We start from the raw sequence: 23570 nt of genomic DNA on the forward strand, positions 1-23570 counted from the left end.
TCTAGTGACAAAAAGAGCTGTAATTACAAGAGAGAAGATTGGCCTGGAAAAGCACTATCTATATATATATATACTCATACATACATATATACATACATACGTATATATATAAAGAGAGAGCCAATCCTTACACTAACATATTTTTCCAAAGTAATTCTTCAACTAATAATGTTTCACCAGTTATATTTCTTAAATGCTCTTAAATGCTTTTAATGTTTATAAACAAATAATTACTACTTTTCCCCCTACAAAAATAAGGCATCCACAAGCCAGTAGAAACTCTAAGACTTATTAGGGAAGATGAAAAACCATGTGCTAATCACGGATAGAGCATACAGCAGAGAGACATTTTATCACCTTCCTACTGGAAAAAAACATAAATAAAGGAGCATCACAGTACTTCCAAAATGAGCATTCTAATGGACACAAGAAAGAAGAATAAGAAGCAACACATACAGCTTAGAGAAAAGCCTAACAAGCATTAGACCACATACAACTCAAGCAAGGCAAGCAGACAGTTGCAAGAGATGGGGTACAGATGTATCTGTCTGGAGAACCAGAGCAACACCAGGGAACACGAAGTATCAGTGTTGTGTGTAATGAGAGTTAAATTCACAAGTCAAAACAAAGCTAATTTCCCAAAACTGTAACGGAGACCTTAAAAGCTAAGTTGTAGACATTTTAAGCAGGAAATACTGAATTGGAGAAAATGGGATGTATTACATTTGCATTTGTTCCCTAGTGCAATCACAATTAACTGTATATCGTTCCAGTGTCCAGACTTGAAGGAAAACACTGAAACGGCCAATAGTAATCATAAGGTCATAAATTATTAAAATTACTGGAAATCTTGACTTGTAGCTCCACTGAAGATTCTACTGGTTCAGCTATCAACAGAGAAATGGTAACATCACCATTCCAAAAAGATGCATGAGGAAATGAAATTTGGTAAGCGGTGTTTTCTGTCTCCTACACAGTACACATAACAATATTAGAGTAAAAAAATAAAAATAAAAGGTTGACACATTAAGAAAGGCAATTTCTTAAGCAGTGAGTAATTAAAAGTTGGCTCCAAACGCTCTATCACTGGAGGAAAAAGTCTCACGTTCCCAGAGAAACACAAGTCCAGGTGAAATGGGAATCAAGGCACGCTACGGCTTGTGCTAGGTAACTGGTACTTAGAATCTAAATTACTTAATTTACCTGTTAACTGTGGTTGCCGCTCTCAAAGTAATGCCTCCTACTTTATTATGCTGGCCTGCAAAAATCAGAGGTCATCACCACCGTGACTAAGCTGAACACTCAAACTTCCAGAGTCAGGGCAGAGAAGAGAACCACCTTTCTCTTGCAACATGACAACACACCAGCTTGAAGATCACGGAGCGCACTGCCAATCTTTACAGGACTGTCCTACCACCCACCATGCAGTCCAGATTCAGCACCTTCTGAATTCCATCTGTTCAGGCCGATGGAAGATGAACTGCACAGGCAACATTTTCCTAGCAACATCATCATCATAGCAGCTGTAAAATAGCAGGTCACTCGCTGGTGCAGGTTTTGTTTATTTGTTTGCTTGTTTGTTTTTACAAGCAAGGCATACCGGCTCTTGTTCATCACTGGTGAAAATGCATAGCTAATGGTGGTGGGTATGCTGAAAAAATAGTGCTCTGTAGGTGATAGCTTACTCTACCAGTCTTATTGTATTCTTTGTATCTTTTGTAGTTTCCAAGGAAATACACAGGAGGCATTACTTTTGTGATGTAAATGCCATCTTGGAAAGAGAAGTACAGTAGTATTTCAACAGTGTTTACTGAAATATATTTGCAGCAGAAAACAAAAAAAAAAAGAAGCCTTGCCTCCCTGGGTGAGGTTCTGAAATGTGCTCAGCCATCTCAGAAAGATATTCCCAACATCCTAAAAGACCTAAAGCATAACAACATGATACTTGGGGAGAAAAAAAAAAATAAGTTCTGGAAATATATTTGGCCAAGAAAAGAAACTCAACTTTTTTATTTGTATCAAATTCAATACTTTTTGTTTTATCATCCATTATAATGCTGATTTAAAATACATCGTTTTACATTAAGAGTTGACAGTGATTTTCAGCACCCTTTTCACTTGAAAGGCTTTAAATATAATAGAACCTTTTAAATATCATAAAGAATAAGATAAGAATTATTATATTAGTTATGCAAAGAGAAGCTAAAGCCCAAATGCATTCTTCTTATTTAATAATTGCTTTTAAATATAAAGTGATGTGAAAAACCTCTTGAATACACTTCTTATATACTCACAAAAAGACTCCAAGGCACATTACTTGGTTTAACAACTTACTGTCACTTCACCTACTTGAACACAAATCCGTATGCACAAACGGGTGCATTTTTTCAGATGAGCTACCATGAACATGTGTGCTCCCTCTAACCACATTTATCACTGCGTTGCTAAGCACAGAGATCTCCATTCAAAAAGACAGCAGTGAGATGAACTAGTAATAACTAAATCCAGATAAGGGTAAGTGCTAGAGCCAACTGCCACTTCTTTTCACTGTCTGAAAATGAAGTGTGACATCTGGGTGAAAGGAAGACCACGGTCTATTTTGTCTGTCACTTCATTCCCTCTGGTACCAAGACTGCTGCTCAGCTCTGAAGTGCACTTGAAAATCCCAAACGCACTGAAAGTGCTCAAGTCTCCTTTATTTTAAACAGACTTTTCCTACGCCTACGATGCCATCAAACATCTTACACAGTAAATTACCATACGTTACAAGAACTTATCCTCCACACAGGCATAAGTAGCAGTGAGGCTACGTGACACGGGCAGCCAAAGAACTAAGAACTTGGGTTACCTGCCCGGGGACAAGAGAAATGTGGATTGCGTGGAGAACTGCCATGGACATCTCCAAAGTCCAAACCACAAGACCATTCTTTTTAAATTTCAACCTGACGTTCAAAGTTTTTTTTCTTCAAAATGTTTCTTGTAAGCATCACTGAAGGGCAGAGAGACAGAATGATCGATTTCTCTTCCTGCCATTACCTTGATAAAAGCCATTCTCTAACTTCACTCCTCTGTTCCAACAGCCTTCTCCATTCTCCTGACATCTGCTTAGAGGCAACAGAAAAAGCTATTCAAGGTAAATCAAGCAGTTAGTGAACAAACAAGTTAGGTTTAATCAACCATTACCTAAGCACAGACAGGGTGCATCTTCACTTAAAATTTTAACTTTCCTACAATTAAATCAGAGATACACAACAAAGAGGTTTTGCTTTTTTTTTCTAACTATGACCTTCAACAATAAACAATTAGGAGCGAAAAGTTTCAATAATAAAAAGTGAAGGAAATAGAGGAGTAAAAAAAGGAAAGCTCCCATTTCTACCTAGAAGCTACCTAGATTTCAGATTAAGGAAAAAAATGATTAGCATATAGTCTAAAACAGAAATTACTAATAAGTGATTTTTGACATTTTAAGTTCCAAGTTTATGTGAAACTAGCAACATACATTTAACTTTCAATAACATATTCAAGTACAGTCACATTTCTCCAGTAAACACCTACTTGCTTTTTACACTGGAAAAAGGTCACAATTCATTCCTAGAACTTGAATGGTACCAATGAAAGAACCTGGAGCAGCCATCACTGTACTAGACTCTAATCTTTGACTCTCAACATGTTTTGCACCTCTCTTATGACAGGGAAGAAACAAACAGAAAGGCTGGGCTGCAGCACTTTCTATATAGTTAGTACTAAGACAATTGCAAGAGTTGGACAATCTCTTTTTCCCTAGGCAACAGTTGCCTACTAATACACCCAAGAATATCATTAGCTTTTTTATCTTCAAGGGCACACATCTGACTCACAGCTACCTTGGTGTCTATCATGATTCCCAGGTCCTTTTCTGCTGTGCTGTGTGGCCCCCAGCACATCCAGCATTATCACTCCCCAGAACGACTTGCCATCTCCCTTTGTTGGACTCCACATCAACCTACCTCCAGCCTGTCCATGTCACTCTGGATGGCTGCACATTCCTTTGAATAAGCCACTTCCCTCAGTTTCATGACATCTGCAAGTTTACTATACTTCATCATCCACATCTTTAATCAAGACGTGGAACAAGACTGTTCTCAGAATCAACTCCTAGGGTACTCTGCTTAATACTTGCCCCCAGTTAGATTTTGTACCACTAACCACTACGCTATGCACTGACATTCAGCCAATTTTTGATCCACTTCACCATCTGCTCATCCAGCTCATACTTCAATAGCTTCTCAATGATGAGCATATGGGGCACAGTACCAAAGATCCAGGAAAGTAACTTCCACATCTCCACCCTCATCTACAAGGCTGGTGATTTCACTGTAGAAGCTTATCAGGTTGTCAGGCGTTACTTCGCCTTGCTGAATCCACACTCACTACTCCTGATCATCTTCTTCATATGTCTGGAAATGGTTTCCAGGATCAGCTGTCTCATCACCTTTCAAGTGACTAAGGGAAGGCTGACCAGCCAGTAGTTACCTGTGTCCTTCATCTAGTCTTTCTTGAAAATAATAGCAATGTTTGTTTTCCTTCAGTCTTCTGGCATTTCTCCAAGTTTCCCTTATTGAGCAAAGAATACCAAGAGCTGCATCTCAATCATATCTGCAAGCTCCCTCAGCACTCATGCACACATCCGGTCAGGGCTTATGGACTTAAGAACGTCCAGTTTGTTTAAGTGTTCCCTGACTTGATCCTCCTCCATTAAACTTACAACTTCCTTGCTCCAGCCTTTCCTTCTGATCTCTGGAAACTGGTGTTCCTGAAGGCAACCATGCTGCTGAAGAAGGCCATTCGGTACCTCAGCCTTACCACTGTTTCAGGTAACCAGATCTCCTGTTTCACTAAGGAATGTCTTCCTAGTGTTATGTCACTAATATACTTGTTAAGGGGAACAGGAAGGGCTTTTACATCCTTAGCCTGCTTCAACTCTATCTACGGACTTGAGCTATCCTAACTTCATCCCCAGCTGCTCTCTGTATTCCTTTCAGGTTACCTGACCTTGCTTTCATCCTCTGTAGGCTTCCTTTTTGTATTTGAGTTTGGCCAGAACCTTGTTCATTCATGCAGGCCCCCTGTTGCTAACACCAGTCCTGCAGCCAATGACTGACCTGTCCTGACAGTGAGATATTCTAGTATCTCAGATCAGACACAAATGTTCTTCCATGAAAGTGTCTGTGTTTGAGGTTGTTTTGCTCTTTGCCTTCGCACCTGTGTAAACCAATGGCAAGTCAGACTTCAGCAGAGACACTCTAAAAGCCCAGCCCCCTTGACAACTTTACTGTGCAACAAACTGCCTCAAAGCAAACAAAAAAAAAAACCAGCCCTTCTTTCTGCTGGTGTGAAGGTAAAAAAAAAAAAAAAAAAACCCACCATGTAGCTCTTTTTCTAGTTCTTTTGGAAGGTTCAGGCTGTTCCTGAACTTGCTGGAAGAGAACAAATAGATTTATTTAGTAATAGACAATAAACCCTCAGAAATTCTTAAAATAGAAATTAACGCAGCTCTCAAGATTGACTGAACCAGAGGCCTTCAATTACTTCAGCTATTGTTCATCAATGCAGTGTTACGCTTCAATATTGCCCCATCCAAAATAGGAATATCTTGCATACTCTCCTTAAAGGAGGATTGATAAAAAAGCCACACCAATGTATTGTAATTCAAACAAGAGGAAAACGTCTTCAGAATTTTAGAGGTCACCCTGCATAATAAGCGTGGAATAACTTAGGAAAGAAAGCCTATCTACTTCAATACCTCATGGCAAAAGCTAACGTTAAATGCATTTAAATTATTTAGTTTAATGGATAAGGTACTTTAAAAAACATTTCAAATCCACAATCACTGAACTCTATCAGTTTCCTCTTTATTGTTCCATTTTATTTATATTCATGCCATCTGGCTGTATCGATCATGAACTTAAAACAATCCTGCATTTTTTCAGATGAAGTAAACTCAGAACTAATTTCTATGATCATTCCACAATACATACACTCCCAAACAGACAACCTCACTTTAACCCACGCATACTTGTTTATTGGAAATTATAGTAAGACCAACTTTTGTAATCTTCCAGTAGCAACTGTTTTGTTTAAAACTGCCATCACCAATCCCAGTCAACATACACATAGATCAAGGAACACCTGAATGAACTAGAAACATCACTTAGCCCAGAAGCTGTCATGTAGTCAAATAGCCAGATTTACACAAAATAAGATCAGCGGTTGACAAAGCATTATACAGCAGGATTAAAATAGACTGCTAAGAGTAAAATAATATTAATTAAAATGCGACATTTATCTCTGTAGTGTTTTCAGACAGAAGTTTCTCAGACATATGTAGATCACACACGTTGTCTTAAACTCCCACCCTTATCAGAGATCTAATCAGTGCTAAACGCTGCCCAAAACTAACAGGCAGGCAGTTCTAGACCCAAAGATTTACAAGCAAAGACCTCAATTTTGCAATTTTCATCAGGTTACCTGAAAATGACCCTTAGCAACACTCACACAATTAGGAAAAGTTACTTCTTCTACCAAAAGATATGGCAGTATCAGGAAAAAAAAAGTAAAAAAAAAAAAAGTAAAAAGGAGGGAGGGCTAGTTGTTCATTTTGATATCAAACTGTGTTTGGTTCTTAAACAAAGCGACAGAAGGTCTGCATAAATCAGAAACAGACAGGATTCCGACACAAATCTAGCACAGCGCAGCAGTGGCTAAGAGATAGTCAAGGGCCTTCTTTATGGCTCCATGAGAGCAGCCTATACATTAAGCGAAAGACACCTGGTTTATGGAGAGAAGTGCCTATCCCTATTGGGTATGGAGCATCACCCACAGTGGGTATAAACTGTGCGTGCCCTCCTGCACATGAAATCAGATCAGTTTCTGAAACTTTTCAGCAAGTATTGCTACAGCCCTGCTCTGCAAGAGTCAGCATCAAAGCATCCTCAGCATCAGTACCATTTAATTTTCTCACTTAGAAATGCTTTAAAATTACTGCTGGAGCATCCAGGAGAGAGCTATACCTGCATTCGCACTGCTTGGTATCACTCAACCTAAGCAAAGTTTTCTTTCTCATTTTCCTAAGGTTTGTGGCTGGACCTGCAGACATTCTATTGCCACTGCCTCTCTTCAGAGCCACCACCGCGACGCCGTACATTAAAAAGTTGAGGTACAGATACCCAACCTCACCCACCCAGTAAGTTCAGCAAGAAGTAAAGCAGCAATGAAGAGCCTTCCGCGTTCCACGGACCCCAGCGCACGGTTCTCAGTCCCACAACCCGCGGCGAGGCCCCACGCCCAGCGGGGCGCACAGCGGCCGTCCCGCCCGCAGCCGGCCGCCACCTCAGCGCAGCGCAGCACCTGTCACGCAGGAAGGGCAGCGCGGCAGCCCTCAGAGCAGCGGCTAACCGGTGGCCCGCCCCGAAGCCAACAAATCGCACCGGTGACTGCAGACAAGAGCCCGGCACCTCTCTCTCGCTCGCTCCGTGAGGCTCGCACCCGTTCCGGTTGTCCCGCCCAACTTTCCCAGCGTGAGAAAGGTAAGTTCCCGAGGAGGACCGCGGAAAGGGAGCCGGGAGCCTTCCGCACCCACACAGCGGTGCGCCTCTCCTTCGGATGGAAAATAACACGAAACGAAACGAAAACAAATTCCGAGGGCCGCAGGAAGAGAGCGGATCGGAGCGGCGGGAAAGGGCCGGCTCACCGCACCGGCCTACCTGCCCGAGGCGGGGAAGGGGCGGCCCGGGGCGGCGGCTGCCGGGCACCATCTTGGGGGCGGCGGGGGCCGGGAGGCCGCGGCCCGGCGGCGCATTACCTGCTCTGCCAGCCCTGTAGGAGGTTGGTGTATTTGCTCAGCGTCCCTTCCAGCACCGGCTCCCGACGCCTCCCGATGCCGCCCGGCGCCTGCGCGCCCCCCGGGCTGGCCGCCGCCGAGCCGGGGCTGCCGCCGCCTCCTCCTCCTCCTCCTCCTCCATCCAGCCTTCCCGCGGCCGCCGCCCGGCCCGGCAGCCCGCGGCCGGCTGAGGAGGACGAGGGAGAGGAGCCCGCCGACGCGGGGCGGCTGCTGCTGCGGCTGCTGCTGTTGCTGCCGCCGCCCTCGCTCGCCGCCGCCTTCTCCATGGAGCCCCGCGGCACAGGGTACGAGCCCGCTCCGGCCGCGGCCGCCGCTACCGCCCGGCAAAGCCCTGACTCACGGGCGGCGCCGGGAGAGAGAGAGGGGCGGCGCCCGGGGGAGAAGGGGCCGGGCCGCGGCGGGAGAGGGAGCCGCGCGCCGCCCCTCGCCGGGGGCCGGGGGGCGTCGGGCGGCCGTTGGGGCCCGGCCCTGGGTGTGCGCGGGCCGCGCGCTGAGCGCAGCAGGGGGCGGCGGCCCTGTGGGGCTGTGCGCGTATCCCTGCAACGCTGCACGGTGCGTGCCCGGGGCGCGCGGCCCTGGCACTACGAGAGCTGCGCCCGCGGAAAGCAACGCTCGGCAGGAGGGCGGTTCTCGGTGCGGATGGATGCGCGCGAGTGCCCGCGGCCACGGAGCGTGGCACCGAAGAGGCGGCCGTCTGTGAGCCGTTCACGCGGTGCACGCCGAGATGCGTGTGCCCAGCAGCGGCAGTGCCAGAGCCGTCCTCAGCACGCTGCAGGACGCCGTAGTGTCACGGAATCGTTAAGATCGGAAAAGCCCTCTCAGATCACCTAGCCCAACTGCCAACCCCCCCATGCCCACTGAGCACGTCGCTCAGTGCCACGTCCACACGGTTCTTCAACATCTCCACAGATGGTGACTGCACCACCTCCCTGGGCAGCCTGTGTCACTGCCTCTCTGCTTTCTGAGAAGAAATTCTTAATACCCAACTTGAAACTCCCCTGGTGCAACTCAAGGCCGTTCCCTCTTGTCCTTTCATGTATATCAGTGCATTGCATCAGTTCTATCATCGATCCAGACTTTGCAGAAAATATTTTTGTGGGCTCAGTTGCATCTCCTGAAGACAGAGGATGATTTAAGATCGTTCAGGATCACTGCAAAAAGACAAGCAGGTCCTTGTACAGTCAGCAAGGTACAGAGCTGTGTGGTTACATTCCCCCAGCTCAATTCCACAGCCAGCCTTGCTGTTTTAGCCCAGTGCCTCAGCCTTGTTACAGTACACATCCTCACAGCACACCTGACATGCAGTTATGTCATCTTGCGACTGGAGACCCGAAATACAGAGGGTCTCAGTGGGACTGCCAAAGCATGAATGAACCAACCTTAGTGCTGTACTTTAACCCTTGAAAAGCTGTGTGCTTCCATGTGTTAGAGATCTAGAGATCTTTGGACTGTTCCAAATCTCATATGCCATTTCCTATTCTGCACCACTGAAGATTTTCAGGCCCTCCAAACTCCCACGACTAGAGGCCTGCATTTCCAGTATAAACCAGACAGGAGGGCTTCTTGCTCAGATTCTCCCAGTTTTCCCTCTAGAAAATCTTACCATATGTGTTGTAGTTGGTTAGCTGAAATGTTGGACAACTCGATCCTGAATTTTGGGTAGTTAAACTTCTATGTTGTAGCTAAATACTGAGGCACTGCAGTCTGGAAACTTGAATTTTAATCTAGCCTTTCATTGATGGAACATTTAGTGTACAGCACTAAATGCAGCACAGACAAAGATTGTTAGCTTAGTTATTCTTTAAAACATAAAATATTTGACAGCAGTTTTTTCAAAGCAGAGATATTACTTAAATATTCATATAAAATTCCCCAGTCTTTGTTTACTATAGAAAGAAAGAAACTGCTACTACAATCTGAAAATCATTGTTCTCTGACTCACCTCCCTCAATTTGATGGCCATACTTTTCAGAAGACCTTGGAATGAAGGGGCCATTCTCCTTCAGGAAGCTCAGACCTCACTCTCTGGTGACGAGAAGTATGAGATGCTTTGATTTTTCTCATCATCAGTTACAGCTACAGCCCCCAACAGTGGAACAAAATACAGAAATAGCAGTGTCATCACCACAGCTTCCCACCAGCCACTGCAACACATTGACTGTGTGTGTTCTATATTATAAAGAAATAAGATTTGTTTTTCTGTCTTCTGTAGAATTTATTAGAAGAGAGTTATGTCAGGAAAAGAAGTCTCCTCATAAAGTTATACAGAAACCTCTCTATGTCTTTCTATACAATAAAACCCAAGTAACAGTTGTGTTCCCACGAGGGAGTTTCTGACATGGAAGAGGCAATGGACTGCCAGCATATCATATCCCCAGGAGAATTTTGAAAAATCTCAAACCACCTCACTGCTGCAAGAAGGTTTGTGTGATGTGATAGCATACAAGGTCCTCTTACAGCTTGCAGGCTGGTTAACAGGGGGAAAACGAAATAGAGCAGTCAATGGCCATTTTTCAGATGGCGGAAAATGCTGCTCTGATTTGGGATCTATGTTACTCAGTATCTTCTAAAATCATTAGTCCTTCAAAAATGATTAAAACAAGAATCAACTGGAAGGAAAAAAAAAACATCAGAGATTTTGCAGCAGTGACTAATTTGCTGATAAAATGGTAACTGAAGCAACTAATTTATATGATCTATACGTTAGCTGTAGCTTCCCAGGAAAGATATTTTGAAGTCATTTCAAGTAGTCCTCTGAAAACCCCATCTCAGTGTTCAAGGGTAATCAAGCAAATAGCTGGGATGAGCTCATTAGGAAAACAAAAATATCAGCATGCTGCTATATAAATCCATAGTACACCCTGTGAATGTATACTCTGTATTAATAACATTCCTTCAGAAAGGATGGAATAGAAAGAGAAAAGGTATAAACCCCAACTTTGTAATGAGGAGAGAGTTAGCTCAGCAGGATTTTGTGCTGGAAGAGCAGAACAGGATGGTATTTAGGTTAATGGGTGTATTTCTCATGAAACTGGAGCTACGGGGGAGCTGGTTTAAAATAAGCACAAGAGAATACTTTTTCACATGATTTCTAAAAGTGAAACTCATTGTTACAAGATGTCCAAGTTCCAGAGGAATAAAAGAGCAATTTGATAACTGTTTTCAAAGACCTTTAAGCAAGGCTGTCCAAAGTGCTTTGTAAGTATCCAAAGATCAGAGAAACCCTAAACTTCTGATGCCTTGAAGAGTGTTTATTGATGAAATAATACCTATGTTGTTCTTGATCTTTCTCTAGGCATCTAGTAGTGGAAGAAATGAACTATGCAGACCTTCAGTGTGACCTATAATTCATTTACTTAAGATTTCTTCCCCTTGGTTAACCAAAGATCCTTTTGATTCCAACCGTGGCACTCTATGCTGTTTTTGCATCATATCTAAGAACAAGACTGTATTACAACCAACTTTCTTATTCCTTTTTTCTTCCCAGTATGTACGTACTGCTGTGATGTGACAGAGTTGGACAACCTTTCATTGCAATCTTGATATCAGTGATCCCCTATTCTCACTTATTTTAAGGCACTGATGTTTTCCAAAATGACTGAACCTGTTTTGCTTTTGTGTTTTTTTCCCCCAGCTAATGATCTGTCCCAGTAGAGCTACCCTTCAGAGTAATAAACTCTGTCTGATGCAATCCTGCATGATCTATGCTTTGTTACAAGTATTCTTAATTAGCTGTTTATTAACAGCAACCTACCTAATGAAGACTTTTGCTGTTTCCAAGGTAACACAGCCACTACTTCACAGTCCTCCTCTAGTATGTTAGTTTCACTCTGTGGTCAAACCAAAATTTTGCCTTTCTTTAAGTACCATAAGAACCAAAATGATTCATTATTTGTCCCACCTTCTAGAAAGCAGAACATCTGGCAGGATAACAAATTCATCTGTGTTTGCTTTTATCGGTAAACAGAGAAGTTTCTCCATTCTATGATCCTTTGCTATGCTACACAGTTTCATCGTATTGAACAAGGCCATCTCACAGCCCATTTGCTGCTTTCTGTTTTCTAGTCATCTTGTTTTGGGTTTCTATACCTTTTTAATGTTCCCCTAGCAAACAATTTTCTATAATTACTTTCCATGTTCCTTTTCTACATCTTGCCCTCTCTGCCACCAGCTTTCATACAATTTGTAACAATCATAGTCATAGGGAGATGGATTCATACAGGCTTTTCTCTAACAATGGGGTCTACTTAGTTTTGCCTGGTCTGTATTCAAGCACTGAACCTATTCCATGAACATAACACAAGGCTTCTGCAGTTTTTCCATCTCCTCCTTCTTGTCCTACAGAGTTCTCCTGAGACACTGCATCATTTCCCATGAGCTTAGAAGAGTAAAGCCAGATGTCACTGCACTGCAGGCCGTACTTACGGCAAAAACATGCCACTGCACACCTCTCCTATTGCTGTGAGCACCAGAATGAGTCAGACACGGTCCCTAAGGATTAGTTCATGCCATGGTCACACTCATGCCAAGGCTGCTCTCAATAACACTTCCCCAAAAGTCTGCTGCAGCTGCCACAGCTTGAGTGCAGCTGGCACACATGCAGCAGGTGGAACAATGCAGAGAAACAGAATGTTCTCTGGCCCTTCCTCAGATCTACTTCCCTACATTACTGGACTTGAAGTTCTAAAAGAAGCAGTGATCTCTTTAATCTGACCTTTCCATGACATAGTACTAGAATCATAATACAACTACTGTGATCTATCTTACATAATGGTTTCATTTAGACTTAACCAGCACATCATGCACACTTCTGACCTGACGATTTGGAGGACACAGAATCTGCCATTCATTTTGCAGTCTGCCAACTTTAGCATTAGTTTTGCTGCATCAGTATGCATTTTATGCTCTTTCCCTGGTGCCTGTAAGTCTGTAAGTGTACTAAAGATACTTCTTTGACACTCTTCATCTTGCTGTCAGCAGTTTCTCATCGATGTTTCTCATCCACCAACAAGACCATCTCTCACTGAGGTTCAACCTGATGACAGGGAAACCAGCATATGGCACTAGTACCCAAAACCACCTTGGCTGCCAGAAACAATCTAGTTCAGGGAACACATTCTTGGCTGAAACATAATTCACTCTGCCACAAGGCATCACAAATTCATTTGGGCTGAAATTTGTGCTGCCTGCCACATTTAGATTTACAATAACTTGTCTACTCACAACTCTGTAATTTGCAGGTTAGACCAGTTGAAACAGACCTTGATCAAAACATCTGTGAGCCTCTAGAATGCAAATGGTCAGGTGGAGAGAATATTAGTTTGTATTGCTTATGTTTACATCGTATGTCATTAAATGAGCATAAGGAAATGACGTGTGTGATAACCATGATGCAAAATATTTTCTGTATGATTAGAGTTAAACCTTTGAACTGCCCTGGAAACAAATAGAAAGGTGGTGAACAGAGAAACTAAGTGAGAGTAAACATCACACAAAGTATATATTGTGTATTTTAGCTATTGGGAACAGCCTTATTCTGTGCCAACTTCTGTTTGAACAGTTGTTATAGGTAGTGACAAATACAGCTCTTTAAATAGATTCTTTCATACACTAAGGCCAGAAGAAAACACTGAGATTATCCATCATGACCTTCTGAGTAATTGAAGCCTTTTTAGGTTTGTTGTGAAATTATAGATAAATGTTGATTTATCAAATGTTAACATGATACAGGCACTTTTACCCATGTTTTTCTAGCAGTATGGTTAAACATTTAGAGATCAGCAAAGTACACTGTTCCTCTAAGGGTCAAACTCAGACTTCACACCAGACTGACTCTTCTCATTGCTGCTGTCTTCTATCAGCTCTCAGACTTGTACATGGGCTCTTTTTGTGCCACTTTTTGCAGAACTGAACCGTTTCCATGGAATGTGTCAGATTCCAACATTTATTATTCATAAAGCATGATGCTATATGACATTGTAAAATCACCCAGATTGTCTTCCACTGGCTTTCTAAATGAAGTATCTGTGAAGTATCGCAGTGGGATGGCAGATTAAAAATATAAAAGGGAAGATCTGTGTACTGGCAATGAAGAAACATTGCTATTTTTTGGTGGTAAAAACAAGGAGAAAAATTAGATTAAAGCTTTCAAACAACTACTTATGCAAAAGGTCCTATGTATTACTAGTTTCGGACTCTACTCTGCAAGTTTCAAGTTTCATATGGAACATAACTGTCTCCTTCTTAGTCTACAAATCTGCATAAGAAATACTTAGTGGTAGTTTAATATGCTCAATAAAAATAAACAGATGTGAAAAGATGGAGTGTATTTTAAACACTTTCTGAAACTGCTGAACCCCGTATGAATACAAGCATAACTCTCAGTCCCTTTTCCACAACAAAGTTTTAGAAGTTGGGCGGGCTGTAGAGAATAGGACTTACTTTTTGCAAGAAACATTAACACACAGTGCATGAACCTTAGACCAAATTCTCTTGCCTGTATTTTAATGACTTCTTGCTATCAAAATAAATCCGTTGTAAATTCAATAGACTAGTGAAATATATTTAGCCATTTAGTTCTAAATTTTAGCTCCCACCAATAAAAGCCAGTCAAGTAAGCATGTAAAAGGCAGTAAAATGCAGTAAAAAGTATTTTGTTTTGTGGGGTTTTTTTTACAGTTTGTGAGTTTATAATCTTTGGGCTTATACTTTAATTAAGTCCAGAATGTTTTATGGCTGTAATTCCCCCAAGCTAGGGGTGGCAATTTATTTGCTAGGGTTCACCACTGATTTTAATTTGCCTGTTAACCAAAATAACAATAGCTTGTGAAAAGCATGAACAATTTACATGATGCAGTAGGTTTTTTGTGTTTCTTAGTTAGCTTGTTTGTTTTTAAAAAGGAGCATGCTACATAGTGCCCTATTAGTGCAAGTACTGGGGCTAGTTCTCTTGCAGTCTGGAGGTCCGCTGCTGACAGAATGGATAGGCAACGTGATGTTCCACAGGACCACAGCACAGAATCGACTGTTTAGCGATTCTGAAGAACACTAGAAACTGAAGTTTACAGAAGCCTGAGAAAGTCATTTGTTTTCTCCTTTTTTGTTTGCTGGAAAGAAAAAGACAGACATTATTTTTTTCCGCCTCCTTCAGTGAATTTGCTTGTGATGCTTTCTCTCTCCCATCACACTCAGCCCTGACAGGAGTATCCAGTGGAGACAACCTTAAATATGCAAAGAGCTGAATTGTGATTCTGTATCTCTGGCTTCCAAAACCAGAGCTGTCAGCTTTGATCTTTGACTTCTGAGAGCCTATTCTGCAAAACCGAAGGTATGAGACTTGATGTAAGAGCATTTGCCTTGATGTCAAAGGTAGAAATGAATGTTATTTGTTTCGAACACACAAACTGAAAGTTCAGGAAGCTGCTATTTTTCTGTTTAGCTTTTCCCAACCTTGTTATTTTTCAGAAAGGATGCTTAGGATGGGCACTCCTTAGCTGCAGTTTCACAAATCCAGGCATTCCAAGCTCTGAGCTCTGCCAGCTTCAATCAGTCATAAACGTTCCCCTACTATGGTGATTTCATGCCACAGCCTAAAAATAGGGCTATGCTTGCAAAAAAAAAAAAGGAGACAGTATTAAAGTTAAGAGTGTTGATATAAAATGGACTCCAGACACTAACAACATGAAATGACAATAGGAGCAAGAAACTGGAGATTTGCACAAAGAATTTCTTCCTTCTTTACAAGATACACAGAAGACTGGATGGATTTGTTTTACTTTTTCTGACATCCCGTTTGTATGAAATTGAAGAAGGAATGTCTAATCTTACTGTCCTGCTAGGGAAAAAAATAGGAACTGATTCTGGGGCATCTGGAAATCCTGACCAGGAGAAGTAAACCCCTAACAAACAAAACTCTGGATCCTGGAACTCTAAAAAAAAAAACTTCTTACAGCTTTTTCAAACTGTCACCAGAGTTACAACTTTGAATAATGTCATACAGCTTTGAAGAGTCTAACTAGGAACTGAGACTCCCCACCCAATGCTTGTTTTGCTTAGATTTAATATTCGTGTGTCAGATTTAATATTTCTATGAGTTTCTGACATAATTTACAAAACACCTCCTGAAAAGCATATGGAAAAGATCTGTGTTTTTAGAATAGGTGTCAAATGGAATAGGACAAGTCTTCAAAAGATCATGTGCCTCTTTTTCTTCTTTAGAAGACTGCTTGAACAAAATCATCATCTAAAAGCTATAAAAATGCATTCATATGGAGTATACTTCATAAACTGGAATAGGGTCTTATTATGGGAAAACATAGCCCATGTCATCTTAATTTAATCTGATCTGAGATTCATTCATGTCAGAAATGAAATCCATATTGCTTTTAGTAGAGAAGGGCATAGGATTCTGCTGCTGACAGAGGGAAATGGGGCTGATAGGCAGAAACAAAGACAAGAATTAACCAGACCGTTTGAAAGAGCTTTCATTTTTTTCCCAGCTAACAACCAGGACTGTCACATCGCACTGATCTTTGTCAGTTGCTATTGCTCCCTTTTGCCAGCTTGATCTGTGCTAACCAAGTTTAGACAACACTTTGGTAGCAACACAAGCTCCTAGTCTACTTCAGAATTCCCAGGGGAGGTGGAGCTGCTCCAGTGTCAATCTAAGAGCGCAGCAGAGAGTTTGCCAAAAAAGGCTATGTTAAATGCAGTCTTCAGAGGCTGCACTAAAGCACACATGTCAAAATCCTGGTGCTTAACTGGCAGCAGGCTTGGAAGTTTGTAACCAGGAAGAAATAGAAGATAATTCTGCTGACATAACCTCAGGATTTTCTCACTCTCCTAAAGCTGCAGAAGGAAAAGTGGCATTGTATGACAGGGCAGCACATCAGAAATAAGTCAGAGGCTGTCAGCCACAGGATGAGGAAGGGCTTCAAGGTAATTTGAATCTTAGGAAAATACTACAACAGGAAATTGATGTAAAGAGCCAACCCTTCCCATTGCACAAGAAAAGAGAAGGATTTAAGGCTCTTGACAAAAGAATAAAGTAAGAGAGAAAGATCGAAAAATAATCTTATCTTGGCTCCTTTCTCAGGTTAGGTATCAGGAAAAATTTCTTCTCCAAAAGAGCAGTAAGGCACTGGAATGGACTGCCAGGGAGGAGGTGGAGTCACCATCCTTGGAGGTATTCAAGAAACATTTAGATGTTGTACTGAGGGACATGGATTAGTGGGGAAATATTGGTGGTAGGTGGACAGTTGGACTAGATGTCCCTGGACGTCTTTTCCAACTTCAGTGATTCTATGATTCTATGAGAATTCTCCAGTTCAATCAAGAGAGCTATGGTTATTCTTCTTCCTTGGCCAAGAGCAATTTGCTTCAGCCTGAATTAGGGAAATGAAAATAAATGGCTAAAAAAAAAGAAAAATAAAAATGATGAAAATGCATGTAGGACCAAGGTAGCCTGTTCTTTTGTCTACAATCTGCATCGTCTGTTTCTTTGTGGGAGAATGCAGATATTCTCACCAGTGTTGCTGTTAGCTACCCAGGAATGCACACATGACAGGACTAAGCAGGAAGCATGAACCTTCCTGTTTCCCTGGCTTCTGAACTTCCCCTGCATTCTCTGTGCTTCTAGTGATACCCCTTGTGAAGAACTGTGCCTCTGAGAAATTTGTGCTATTGTTTGCAATAGAGAAGATCGAGAAATTGAGGCCCAGCGTGAATCAAAGTACACAATGTAATATCTCTCTGCTATGCATCTTGCGCCCCAGAGTTTAGTTAATGTTGCATAGCACTAGAAATGAAATTAAAATACATATCCCAAAGGCTCAGTTACATCTACAACACTCTGGATATACAGCAGACAGTGAAGGAAGTTGATATTGAGTTATACTGTGAATACAAAAGCAATAGGTATCATCAAAAGAAAATATGATGTTGAGAATGCTGTTTTTTTATGGTGGCTGGTGCTAAAATATATGGTATATTTTGTCGTTCCCTGATAAAATAAGTCAAAGAAGGCTGAGAAATTGCAGTATAGAAATATAAGAAGCAAAACTGCTGTGTCATAAAATGGAACACAGAAATGTGGTTTTATCTGGGTTACATTAGATGTATCTGTGGCTCAGTGAAAACTGAAAATCAATTTTAATTTCTCAAGAAGAAAAAGAGCAGTGAAATCTAAAAGTCTTTAGAAAACACTGAGAGTGCTGGCAGGTTTAGATTTAAATCTGGGCATATTGTTTAGCATTAATTAAAGATTTATTCAATCCAGAACAAGCCTAATTCTGCAGAAATGACTGAAAATTCGAAATGCCAATAAAAGGATAACTCAGGTATCAGTTCAAATCTACTGAGTAATAAGGAATGTAAAGTTCAACACTGAAGTCAAAAAGAATAACATAAGGACCCATGCATCCTGTGACAAAACATGTAGAAAGAGAAGAAAAAAAAAATCCAGGACATTGCATCATTTTGCAAAGGTTTTCTGCTCTAGCAGAGTGCACAACATCAAAAAAGAGATGATGTGAGCCTCATTAAGTTATGATTAATTCCTCACAGAAGTTGTACCAGGAGATGAGTGGTGTGTCAGCTAGAAAGCAAATGGGGAATGTATTGCTTTGTGCATCAGTGTCCAGCTAAAAAATGATGGATTGCCAGAACTGCGGTTTCTCAAAAACACCACTAATAATAGAAGATAAACAGTAGGATACAGATCCCACAGTGGTAAGCTTCTCCCCCTTACACAATATAGTAATTAGGTTATATTTCTATGTACACTAGCAGGAATATAAAAGGAAAGTAAGTCCCAACTTTTGGATTAAAAGTAACGAGTAGCCTTGTTCTCATAAAGGTGGACACACTGAGAGGCAGAAGGAAAGCAAAATAATTCAGGATGTTATGAAAGCACTTCCCAAGAAAACAGAGAAGTACTCACAGAGCACAGAACAGAAGGGAGGAATTTCCCCTTTTGTGCCTCTAGGAAAGTTCTCCTTGGCCTAACATAGCATGAGAAGAGAACCGAACTCATTAATTTGTAATTAATTACAGAGGAAACAGAAAAACAAAAAGAGCAAGCACGTTTAGCACATCATAGAAAAAATATATTGTAGCTGGGCATCGGTTCCAAAGAATTCAGCAAATATTTTAAAAGGGAACATTACTTCTTCATATGGAAGAAATGCTAAGGGAATGTGGCTGGTGCTAAGACTTGTCTCTGTTGAAACACAAAACCTTACAGATAAATCTGCAATAGCTTTTCCTGAAAACATTATGTACTTCACTTCTCCCTTTGAGGAAAGGTTAATCATATTTGCTATTTATTCCAATAATGTAATAGAATCTCTAAGGCTTAAAGGTGCAACAGTGTTCCCAGTTAACTTGGTAATTAATGACTACAAAGTCGATTTTCCATTTCATTGTAATTTGGACAGCTCACACACTTCAGAAGGCTTCTAATTGGATTACCGATGATGAATTTTGAATGGTCAAAGCATGTATGACTTTTACTGCCTTCAAGACCAATACTCCAAACAATTAAAAACTTTCAAATAAATATTCTTGCAAACTTGAAATCAAAGCTGTGAACTGTATTATGTTCACTGTTATTGCAGATTAATTGCTCGTGCTATAAAGTTCATGGGTGCACAGAAAAAGAGAGAAAATGCTTCATCTCTATTTGCAGCATATTTGTAGCAATAAATGGATAATTGTATCTGCAAGAAAACTAATAATATTTATTCTCAAAGTTGTTGAGAAAGCAAACACAAATGAGAAAAGGCATCATTTTCTATTGCATTAATGCATTCCTCATGTGTTTTTTACACTATTCTGGCATCCATCATTATGAATTAGGTATAAACAGAATATCAGAGCAGAGGAGACAAGTTCTCAGAGATGGAGATAATTATGGGGATGATAATTTTAAGAATTTTCCTCTTTAACCAAATTAATACAAATTTGATTATCAAGCAACTCAGAACCTCATCTCTACATAAAAAAGAGATAGTAGCTTGTGACACATTGTCAACTCTCAGAGTGGACTTGTTTAAACAAAAGTGGGTTTATCTCTTGTGCATATTCAAAATCAATATTTTCCTACTAAGAGATATCTGCTGAGATCTATTAGAATCATAGAATCATTAAGGTTGGAAAAAACCTCTCAGGTCATGTAATCCAACCACCACACCGTTGACAACAGTGCCACGTCCAATAATTCTTGAACACCTCCAGGGACAGTGAGTCCACCACCTCCCTGGGCAGCCTGTTCCAAAGCACCACCAATGTTTTGGATAAGTTTTTTCTTATATCCTCCCTTAGAGCAACTTAAGCCATTCACTCTCATCCTATCACTGTAACCTGGGAGAAGAGGCCGACCTCCACCTCACCACAGCCTCCTTTCAGGCAGTTGTATGAAGGCAACCAAGTGTCCCCCAAGTCACCTCTTATCCAGACTGAATAATCCCAGCTCCCTCAGTTGCTTTCCATAAGACCTGTGCTCCAGACCCCTCATGGCTTCCTTCCCCTTCACGGGACACGCTCCAGGGTCTCACAGTGGCTTTCTTGTAGTGAGGGGCCCAAAACTGAATGCAGCACTCTAGGTGTGGCATCAACAGTGCCAAGTATGGAGGAACAATCACCTCCCTGCTCCTGCTGGCTGCACTATTTCTGATACAAGCCAGGATGCCATTGGTCTTCTTGGCCACCTGGGCACACTGTTGGCTCATGTGCAGCCAGCTATTGACTAACACCGCCGGATCCTTTTCCTCTGCATAGCTTTCCAGAGGAAAATTACCCCAAGGCTGAAGCATGGAGTTGTGACCAAATTACACAATCTGACATTTGGTCTTGTTAGAGCCCATGTTACTGACCTCAGCCCAGCTATTCAGCCTGTACAAATCTCTTTGTAGAGCCTTCCTACCCTCAGGCAGATCAATACTTCCCCCTGACTTGGTGCCATCTGCAAACTTAGTGAGGGTGCTCTCAATTACCTCATCCAGATCATCAATAAATATATTAAGCAGGACCAGCCCCAATACTGACCCATGAGGAGCACCACTCCAGACCAGTCACCAGCTGGATTTGCTTGCATTCAGCATCATCCTCTAGGCCAGCAGGCCAGCCAATTCTTTTCTGAGCGGGGAGTGCATTTGTGCCAGCTATGGGCTGTCAGCTGAATATGCTGAGTGAGAAAGAGTCAAAGGCTTACTAAAGGTAGATTGCATATATGCCTTTTCCTCATCTACCAGGTTGGTCATTTGATCCTAGGAGGAAGTGAGGTTAGTCAAGCAGGATCTGACTGTCATGAACCCATGTTATCCTGCATATGCCATGCAATCACACCCTGGATGATCTGTTCCATAACCTTCCCTGGTGCCAAGGTGAGGCTGATAGGCCTGTAGTTCCCCAGATCATCCTTCCGATACATACAGTATTTTAACCCTCTATTGGGTTTACATGATAAGATTTATTATGCAGAAATATGAGAGAATCAGCCCTGCAGACATAAAAGTCAGTGCAGACGAAGAACAGGAGGTATTTCAGGCACAGAGCAGAATTGTCTTCCTGCAGCCAATGGGCACCGCACAGAGCATATCTCCACGTGCAGCCATGAAGGAGCCCACAGTGCTGCAGTGGATGAGGCCAGAAGGAGGCACAGCCCATGGATGTCCCCAAAGAAGCATCCTGGGCCAGAGCTGCAGCCCATGGAGAGAAGACCACAGTGTGGCTGGAGGGCTGAGAGATGTCCCCGGTGAAGATACATACTGAGCAGTATGGTCCTGAAGGGCGGGCTTTGTGTAAGGAGCTGTGTTGAAGCATTGCATAGAAAGTTGCAGCCTGTGGGAAGCCCGCAAGGGATCAATTCGCGAAGGACAGCATCCTATGGAGAAACCCACATGGAACACAGAGTGGCCACAAAGAAGCAGCAATGCTTGCACTGCTTGGGGAAAGGAGGTAGAAGATGATGGGTGGAACAAAGATTGAACCTCTAGAATAGGTTTTTATGCTTGAAAACCTCATCAATACACATCAGCATTACCAATGATGAAGTTTTTCTATCCAAAATTAACAAAACGCAAAACTAGTGACAAAATTGTTGACATCATCCTGGGTCATCGTTATTTTTCCAAAAACATGGAGTGAGATTTTTTTTCCTGCTTCTTCTCTCACTCTCCAGTAACCAAATGAAGTATCACAGGAAACAAAAACACTCCGTAGCGTCAAAGGAACTTCCTCCCTCACAGTACAATAAACTAATCTCCACTGTAAATCATTCTGTGATGATTAATATTGTGTTCCTGTTATAAAGTTGCATTCAGGAATCTATCCTGTTTTTACTGAGCGCTGATATAGCTTACATACTCAGTCCCCACCAGGCTGGCACTAAAGCTGGCTAGCTGCCATCCTTGAAAGCTGTTTCAAAATCTCCTGGCCTTTCACAATTTATGGCAAGTGTATAATTTCCATCCTAACAAAAACATTGAAATCAGTCATAGTTACTACAGATCCTAAATTTGTCCTCAGTGTTGATACTCAGGGAGTCAGTATGCATATAGCAAGGAATAGCAAAACTCAAAGTTGCAACATCTCTGTGGGAGTTTTTATCCTCTGCAGCTAAGATAAATAAAGTCCTACGCTCTTGAGTTAAAAAGTAGCTGAGGAAGATCATTTCCACATGGGACATTCCATGCCGGCTTGGTACGCTGATAACAGGGTTTGTATGCTGCTGGTATTGTCAGCCTGCACATACTGTAAACAAAAGGTCACAGAGATTGTCACGCTGAATACAGAGAGGCTTTGCACACATTTGGGTTGCACAACTTGCATTGTTTTCATATGCACGCCAATGGAACAGCACAAATCTAAGCCACAATGGCAAAAAGCAGCCCACTGCTGGTGAGAAATAAGATTGCAACCAAAGGCAGCACGGAAATTGTCCTGCCTTCATCACAAAGAGACTGTGCTAGACCTCCCTCCATCCAGAAAGCCCACTAAAACAATGTAAATGGAAAATTCTGGGAAATCGGGTTTGCAGAAAGCATCTCACTAGAAACTCTTGATGCAGCGCTCTAAAGCACACGTGTCCATCTTTTTGGCTTGCCTGGGCTGCATTAAGTGAAGAGGAATTGTCTTGGACGACACTTAAAATATATGTTATAGTTAATGTATATAAGTAACAAAACCAATTTTTATAATTTTGTATATTAAAACATATAAAAAAGAGAACAGTGGAAAACACAAAACTAGTGGGACATTCAGCCTAGCTTTTTGAAACTAAGGCATCGCTTTGGTCCAATGCCAGTGGCTGCTATTCTTGGTAAGCTCTCAAAGATTTTTGATGAGAACAATTGTTCACAAATGCATGTACTGCCAAAAAGCAATGCCATGAGTAAGATCCAATTGTGAAGTGAGAGGTGTTTCTCTCTGCTAAGAGATGGTTTATAAAGGTCTGTAAAGAGACATGATCCAATTTTACTTTGAGTTCAATGTCAACTCTGTACATTCCATTTGAAAATTAGCAGATAATGCATTTAAGTCAACTGAAAATGGATCTGGAAGTACCCACACACAAATACATATATATATTTTAAATCTTTAAGCTCATTCTCAAATCTGTTTATCTAAACTGAAAGCACAGAAGTATATTTTTTGTTGTTTTCAGGACTGTGTTTAGCCAAATGAATAGCAT

At 41.7% G+C, this 23570-nt stretch overlaps 1 protein-coding gene across 1 annotated transcript in view; it reads right to left on the bottom strand.

The window, feature by feature from the left end:
• The window catches only part of OSBPL10 (oxysterol binding protein like 10), a 99285-nt gene extending 91116 nt beyond the window's left edge, over positions 1-8169 (bottom strand). Inside the window, exon 1 of the mRNA XM_052695892.1 lies at positions 7841-8169. Coding sequence (XP_052551852.1) covers positions 7841-8145 — 305 coding nt within the window. The 5' untranslated portion in view covers positions 8146-8169. The remainder of the gene's footprint in view (positions 1-7840) is intronic.
• Between the last annotated feature and the right edge of the window lie 15401 nt (positions 8170-23570).

This window comes from Tympanuchus pallidicinctus, unplaced genomic scaffold (assembly GCF_026119805.1).
Source record: "Tympanuchus pallidicinctus isolate F22 unplaced genomic scaffold, pur_lepc_1.0 scaffold3, whole genome shotgun sequence".
Taxonomy (NCBI): Eukaryota; Metazoa; Chordata; class Aves; order Galliformes; family Phasianidae; genus Tympanuchus; species Tympanuchus pallidicinctus.